Source organism: Colobus angolensis, unplaced genomic scaffold (genome assembly GCF_000951035.1).
Source record: "Colobus angolensis palliatus isolate OR3802 unplaced genomic scaffold, Cang.pa_1.0 Scaffold31, whole genome shotgun sequence".
Taxonomy (NCBI): domain Eukaryota; kingdom Metazoa; phylum Chordata; class Mammalia; order Primates; family Cercopithecidae; genus Colobus; species Colobus angolensis.
In genome coordinates, this window is record NW_012116377.1 from 4,090,980 (window position 1) to 4,099,454 (window position 8,475).

General features: G+C 43.0%; 1 protein-coding gene across 1 annotated transcript in view; it reads right to left on the reverse strand.

Moving 5' to 3' along the window:
• HMCES (5-hydroxymethylcytosine (hmC) binding, ES cell-specific) overlaps positions 1–8,475 on the reverse strand; it is a 28,554-nt gene that overhangs the window by 12,718 nt on the left and 7,361 nt on the right. Inside the window, exons 3-4 of the mRNA XM_011950697.1 lie at positions 4,290–4,433; positions 2,802–2,927 (exon numbers count right to left, since the gene is read on the reverse strand). Of these exons, the coding sequence (XP_011806087.1) occupies positions 2,802–2,927; positions 4,290–4,433 (270 nt within the window). The remainder of the gene's footprint in view (positions 1–2,801; positions 2,928–4,289; positions 4,434–8,475) is intronic.

Sequence of the window (8,475 nt, forward strand, 5' to 3'; positions counted from 1 at the left end):
CCTGGCTAGTTTTTTGTATTTTTTAGTAGAGACGGGGTTTCACCATGTTAGCCAGGATGGTCTCGATCTCCTGACCTCGTGATCCACCTGCCTCGGCCTCCCAAAGTGCTGGGATTACAGGCTTGAGCCACCGCGCCCAGCTGATAGATGTTTTTATAAATTAATCTTGTCTTGTACCAAATCATCTGTGTGTTACTAGATTGGCTAGACAGGGGATTTTCTTTTTTAATTTACATTTCAGTAGGCTTCTGGGGAACAGGTGGTATCTGGTTATATGAATAAATTCTTTAGTGGTGACTTCTGAGATTTTGGTGCACCCATCACTGATAGGGGATTTTCTGAGGGTGAAGCAAACTCTCTTGACTACTAAAACTGTGCCCCAGGAGTTAAAAACAAACAAACAAACAACAACAACAACAAAGCACCAATGACTAAATTATTGGGCCTATAGGATAGCACATGAGAAAAGAAACAACTTGCTGAAACAGTGAAACTCCCTCCGCCTGTAAGATAACAAAACTCGCTGAATTGGTTGGAACCAATATAACTGACTAGAGTATATGCAAAACAAGCTTGCTTGTATCACAGCCTGAATTTTCACCACGTTTCATACTAACTCCCCCTGAATTTGCACATGAGACCTATATGGAGGCAGGAAGAGATAACTGCACATACCTGAAGACTTTCCAGGCCTCCCTTTTCCTTCCACCAATCACCTACTAATCCTAGAATCCATTCCGTAAACCCTTTTTTAATAAAAGTACTACCTTAAAGCCAGCTAGGGAGACAGAGTGGAGCTGGACTCCTATCTTCTTGTTAGTTGACTTGCAATAAAAAACTTTTCTCTGTTACCCAGGCTGGAGTGCAGTGGTGCAATCTGGGCTCACTGCAACCTCCACCCTCTACCCCAGGCTCAAGCTATCATCCCACCTCAGCCTGCCAAGTAGCTGGGACCAGCTACTCAGTGTCATGGTATTGGCTTCTAGCACATTGAGTAGCAAGTCCCTTTTACTCGGTAACACTGTTTCCAGTCCTCAAAATTAGATGACAGGTGAACAAACAATTCCCAATTTTAACAAGCAAACTGCTAAGAACTCAGGTGTTTTAGCAGTGTCAGACTACATAATCTAATTAAAAATAAAACATGATGTTGGCATGTCTGATTTGTTTGCAATCTCCTGATAATGTTTTAACATGAATAGCTCAAATTATATCTTACAGTGAAAGAGTTTTGTTTTGTTTTTGAGATGGCGTCTCACTCTGTCACTCACGCTGGAGTACAGTGGCACGATCTTGGCTCACTGCAACCTCTACCTCCTGGGCTCAAGTCATCTTCCCACCTCAGCCTCCCAAGTAGTTGAGACCATGTCCGGCTAAGTTTTTTTTTTTTTTGTGAGACGGAGTCTCGCTCTGTCGCCCGGACTGGAGTGCAGTGGCCGGATCTCAGCTCACTGCAAGCTCCGCCTCCCGGGTTTATGCCATTCTCCTGCCTCAGCCTCCGGAGTAGCTGGGACTACAGGCGCCCGCCACCTCACCTGGCTAGTTTTTGTATTTTTAGTAGAGACGGGGTTTCACCGTGTTAGCCAGGATGGTCTCGATCTCCTGACCTCGTGATCCGCCCGTCTCGGCCTCCCAAAGTGCTGGGATTACAGGCTTGAGCCATGGCGCCCGGCCCCGGCTAAGTTTTTGTATTGTTGGTAGAGATGGGTTTTAGCCATGTTGCCCAGATTGTTCTTGAACTCCTGAGCTCAAGCAATCCACCTGCTTTGGCCTCCTAAAGTGCTGAGATTACAGACATGAGCCACCTGCCTGGCCTAAACCACTGCGCCCAGCCACAACGAAAGTTTTATGAGGGAAACGTAGAGTTATGATATGACCTAGCAATTCCACTCCTAGGCATCTATCCAAGAGAGATGAAAATATGTATCCATGCAAAAACTTGTAAATGAATGTTCATAGCAGCATTATTCATAATAACCAAAAAGTAGAAATAATCCAAGTGTCTATCAACTGATGAATGAATTAACAAAATGTGGTACATCTTTACAAAAAGGAATGAAGTGCTGATCCATGCCAAACATGGATGAATCTTGAAAACATTATGCTAAATCAAAGAAGCCAGTCACAAAAGACCACATAGTCTATGATTCCATTTTTATGAAATGTCCAAAACAGGCTAATCCAGAGAGACGGAAAGTAGATTGGTGTTTGACAGGGGCTGGACATAGTGGAGAATGAAGAGTGATTGCTAATGGATGTGGAGTTTCCTTCTAGACAGACAAAAATATTCTAAAAATAGAAGTAATAATTGCATACTTTGAATATACTAAAACATTCCTGAATTGCACATTTTAAAAAGGTGAATTTTATGGTCAATTATCTCTCAATGAGCTCATTTCACTTTATTTTGACAGACTCTTTCTCTGTCATCCACCAGTGCACTGGTGTGACTATAGCTCATTACAGCCTCTATCTCATGGGTTCAAGCGATCCTCCCACCTCAGCCTTCCGAGTAGTTGGGACTACAGGCACACGCCACCATGCCCAGCTAGTTTTGTATTGTTTGTAGAAACGGGGTTTCGCCATGTTGACCAGGCTGGTCTCAAACTCCTGGGCTCAAGCAATCTTCCCATCTTAGGCTCCCAAAGTGCTGGGATCACAGGCATGAGTCACCGCACTGGGCTAAAGCTGTTATTTTAAAACAAAGAAATAAAACTACGAGGGAAGAAAAAAAATGTCCTTTGATTAATTTGTTTCCCGGTGCCTTTCCAAATATATATTGTGAATGCTGATAATGATACCTTCTCTGTCTTGATTTGAGGAAAATAGATGAAGTATGGCTGCCTCTGGTTTGTTCCTTGACATCGCTGCCACTCATAGAATCCATCTGCTAAAACGACACAGCGTCTTCCCTTTCCCAGAGGCACCTGAGGGAACAGGTGAGCAAGATATGGTCTTAGTAATACAATCATGTTTCATAGACTGCCATTACTTGGTGAACTTGAGTTAAAATCTGAGGTTTGGGCCAGGCGCGGTGGTTCACAGCTGTAATCCCAACACTTTGGGAGGCCGAGATGGGAGGATCACTTGAGGCCAGGAGTTCAAGACCAGTCTGGCCAACAAGGTGAAACCCCACTTCTACTAAAAATATAAAAATTAGCTGGGCATGGTGGTGCACACCTGTAGTCCCAGCTACTTGGGAGGCTGAAGCATGAGAATCACTTGAACTTGGGAGGCAGAGGTAGCAGTGAGCCAAGATCGTGCCACTGCACTCCAGCCTGGGTGAAAGAATGAGACTCCATCTCAAAATAAATAAAAAAAACAAACAAATAAATACATAAAATCTGAGGTCTGCTAATGTATGACCTTAAAACAGTTACTTAATTTCTCTGTACCTCTCTTATGTATAAAGAAAGTCATAACTCACACAGATGTTGAAAAGATTAAATAATGTACATAAAAGCAATCACCTCTTTTCTAACAAATAGGTACTTGTGACAGCTAGTCTTCAAAGGTGCCTTGCCAATGAAGCATGCTTCCCAGTATTCACACCCTATGTAGACACCTCCCACACTGAATTTGGGCTGGCTCTGTGTAACCCATAGAATGCAACAGAAGTAGGCCAGGCATGGTAGCTCACACCTATAATCCCAGCACTTTGGGAGGCCCAGATAGGAGAATCACTTGAGCCCAGGAGTTTGAGACCAGCCTAGGCAACATAGCCAGACTTTGTTTCTATTAAAATAATAATAACAACAACAATAATAAAAGAATACAGCATAAGTAATGCTGTATGACTGCCAAGATTAAGTGATGCTATAAGACAAAGCCTTATATCTTCTGTCCTGCTCTGTTGGATCATGAGCTCTGGGATAAATGAGTCACCATGACAGAAGCCTGGCTACCCTGACACTCTCGAGTTAGGCATGTGGAAAGCCTTCTAGTTGTTCTAGTCATCCCAGCTGAAGTGTCAGATGTGGGTAAAGAAGTCATCTTGGACATCCAGCCTCAGCAGCCATCTAATTGCAACATGAGAACTTCCAAGTGAAAACTGCCCAGATGAGCCTAGTCAACCCAGAGAATATAGAGATAATGTTTATCATTTTGTTTCACACTACTGTCTGGTGTGGTTTGTTATGTAGTAACAAAATAGCATTCCACATTAACAACGGGGAACATTCTTTTTTATGTTATTTATTTTTGGTTGTTCTCTGTAGGCTAGGATGGAAACACCCTTTGGAACCTGATTTCTCAGGTATACAGGGCACTAATAGCTACCAGCCACTTACCTTAAATGACCGTTTCTCCATTATGGTATCACTACGACAGTTGGTAGTATTGAACTGCAGCTTGGAAGGATCACTTTCTTTGAACCAAGAAGGCACCAAGCCCCAGCGCATGGGAGCAATGATACGCTCAGATGAGTCTGCATCCTGCCACGGAAAGAAGATCTAGTGAGGAGATCATAATGAAATTCTAATTTAACATATGTATTCAATACATTATTTAGTAGTACTGAAATATAAAGAATTCAAGATTATTTTTAAAAAGGGAATCTACTTGAAAACAATTTTTTTATTGTTTTTGAGATAAGGTCTGGCTCTGTCATCCAGGCTAGAGTGCAGTGGCACAATCCTGGCTCAATGCAACCTCTACCTTCTGGGCTCAAGTCATTCTCCCACCTCAGCCTCCCAAGTAGCTGGGACTACAGACACATGCCACCATACCCAGCTAATTTTTGTATTGTTTATAGAGATGGGGTTTTGCTATGTTGCCCAGGCTGGTCTTGAACTCCTGGGCTCAAGTGATTTGCCAAGTAGCTGGGACTACAGACACATGCCACCATACCCAGCTAATTTTTGTATTGTTTATAGAGATGGGGTTTTGCTATGTTGCCCAGGCTGGTCTTGAACTCCTGGGCTCAAGTGATTTGCCCACCTTGGCCTCCCAAAGTGTTGGGATTACAGCTGTGAGCCACCACAACCAACCAAAAACAATTTAATGATTTATCATGATGTAGGTAACTTGAGTTTTTTAGCATTCATATTTACTGGAACGTAAGACATTCTGCTTGAATAAGGCAGAGGGATGCAAAGAGGTTTAGTTTCTTTAAACTTTTTTGGTTTTTAGACACAGGTTTCACTTTGTTGCCCAGCCTGGAGTGCAGTGGCACAATCATAGCTCACTGCAACGTTGAACTCCTGGGCTCAGGTGATCCTCCTGCTTCAGCCTCCCAAGTAGCTGGGACTACAGGTGCACACCACCATGCTCAGCTATTTTGTAGAGATGGGGTCTTACTATGTTCTTCAGGCAGGTCTCAAATTTTTTTTTTTTTTTTTTTTTTTGAGATGGAGTCTTTGTTGCCCAGGCTGGAGTGCAGTGGCATGATCTCGGCTCACTGCAACCTCTGCCTCCTGGGTTCAAGCAATTCTCCTGCCTCAGCCTCCCGAGTAGCTGGGACTACAGGCTTCCACCACCACGCCTAGCTAATTTTTGTACTTTTACTAATGACAGGGTTTCACCATACTGGCCAGGCTGCTACTGAACTCCTGACCTTGTGATCCAACCACCTTAGCCTCCCAAAGTGCTGTGATTACAGGCATGAGTCACTGTGCCTGGCCTGGTCTTGAACTCTTAGGCTCAAGCGATTTTCCTGCCTCGGTCTCTCAAAGCACTGGAGGATGCTATTTTTAGGAAAACCTATATAGAAGGTTGGCCCTCAATTAACATCTCAGAACTAGATTTTGAGAGTGTTCCCACTTTTCCCCAACTCATAAGGGTGGTTTATTCTGCCTAGTCTATGTAGACAATACAGTTTATGCCAAACACCTGTTTTCCTTCTGGGAGTCTGAAATTTTGGTACCTGCTAGGCAGAGTGCCTATATGATCAGCCTCCAGTAAAAACCTTGGACCCTGAGTCTCTAATGGGTTTCTCTGGGCATAAACATTGTACATACTAACCTGGGCAACATGGCAAACTCCCGTTTCTACCAAAAAAAAAAAAAAAATTATCCGGGTGTAGTGGCATGCACCTGTAGTTCTAGCTACTTAGAAGGCAGAGGTAGGAGGACCACTTGAGCCTGGGAAGTTGAGGCTGCTAGTGAGCTGTGATTGAGCCACTGCACTCCAGGACCTGGACCATACAGCAAGACCTTCTCTCAAAATAAAAAATAAAAAAAAAAAACACTGTACATACGTTACTACATTTTTCGTTGCTGGAGAAAATGACATGCTTGGAGTATCCTCCCACAGGAAGGAGAACATAAGGAAGCCTGTGCATGACTTTTTCCAGATTTCTACTAGTGTCTTTTCCCTTGGCTGATTCTATTCTGTGTCCTTTTACTAATAAACCTTATACACAATATACCTTATATGCTTAGTCCTTCTAATGAATCTCTAAATATGGGGACAGTCTTGGGGACTCCCAACGCATGGTTGTCAAACTTTTTTTAAGTAATGGGCCCCTTGATAATTTGATGAAATCTAGATTAAGAAGCACATACACATTATTCTTCATGGCACAGTACACTCTGGGTTGGGAGAGACCAGTGAGCAGAGAGTGCATTTTGGGGTGTTACTACAATGGTTCAGGGGTCTGGTGATGGCAGTAAGAAAAACAGTGACATCCAAAAGATTAAAAAAAAAAAGAAATTGTAGTACAAATGGATTTGGATGAAAAAAAGCAGGATAATTAAGTTTTCAAGCCCAGAAGAGTGAAATAATGATGGTACTACTGAATAGAGAAGAAAAAATGCTGATGAAAGGTTTTATGAAGATCATGTGTTAAATTTCTGATACTAGTGAGAAGTCTGTGGCAGTTTTCAAAAAATGGTTGCAAAATCTGACACTCTTCCCATTGAGAGTTGGGAATCTATGTTCATTCCCCTTGAATCTGGATGGGCTTGTAACCAACAGAATGTGGCACAAGTGATACTATATGATTTATCTCATAGTTATGAAAGCTGGGATTAAGGTGCCAGCAGATTGGGTGTCTGGTGAAGGCCCACTTTCTGCTTCATAGATGGTACCTTCTCACTATGTCATCACATGGCAGAAGGGGTGAGCTAGCTCTCTGGGGTGTCTTGTATAAGGGCACTAATCCCAATCATGAAGGCTCTGATTCCCAAAGGTCCTACCTCCTAATACCATCATCTTGAGGGTTAGGATTTCAACATACACATTTTTCAAGGACACAGACATTCAAACCATAGCAGCTGTGGTCTAATAAGACTTTATACAAACAGGCAGTAGGCCAGGTTTGGTCTGAGGACCGTAGATTGCCAATCTCTGGTATAGAGGAAAGAGCAAGGTCTTTGTAAGGAGATCCTGGTTCAAAAATCCTTTCTCTGAGCCAGGCATGGTGGCTCACGCCTGTAATCCCAGCACTTTGGGAGGCTGAGGTGGGCGGATCACCTGAAGTCAGGAATTTGAGACCAGCCTGGCTAACGTGGCGAAACCCTATCTTTCCCAAAAACACAAAAAGTAGCTGGGCGTGGTGGCATGTACCTGTAATCCCAGTTACTCAGGAGTCTGAGGCATGAGAATCACTTGAGCTTGGGAGGTGCAGGTTGCATTGAGCTGAGATTGTGCCACTGCACTCTATGACTCTGTGATGGAAAAAACAAACAAACAAACAAACAAACAAACAAACAACCTTTCTCTGCTACTTATGAGGTTGGACTAGTCTCAATTTCTTGGGCCCTCAAGTTTCCTTATCCAAAAAATAGAACAAACAACAATTACCTTGTAGGATAATTTTCAAGATTGAAAGATAATATAGTTAAAATGGGTGGCATGGAGTAGGCATTTAATTGTAGTATAATATTTTTCTAAGGTAAGGATTAAAAACAAATCATAAAATTGTCTATACAGAGATGACTATTAATGCCATGAAGATAAAGTTTCTTAGAAAGTATATAATGCACAGGATTTAACCAGGGGGTACAAAAATTTTTGTTAAAAGAAGAAATTAGGGTAAAGGCAGAGTTCCAAGTAAAAGCACCTACTAAGATAAGAGTAGAATGAAGAAAGTCAGGAGAGGATGGAATCTGAAGAAAGGAATCATCAGTAGTGGCAGTCTCAGCAGAAGGGCTTCCTTTTGTTTAAAAGCTAATCCCTCCACAGTGCTCCTGATAAAATCCAGTTCTGCTTCTTCCAGAAGCCTGCCTGCTGTATCCATTAATTCTCTCTTTTTTTTTTTGAGATGGAGTCTCACTCTGTTGCCCAGGCTGGAGTGCAGTGGCATGATCTCGGCTCAATGCAACCTCTGCCTCCCAGGTTCAAGCAATTCTCTTGCCTCCGCCTCCCAAGTAGCTGGGATTACAGGCATGTGCCACCACGCCCGGCTAATTCTGTATTTTTAGTAGAGACAGGGTTTCACCATGTTGGTCACGCTGGTCTCGAACTCCTGACCTCAAGTGATCTGCCTGTCTCGGCCTCCCAAACTGCTGGGATTACAGGCGTGAGCCACTGTGA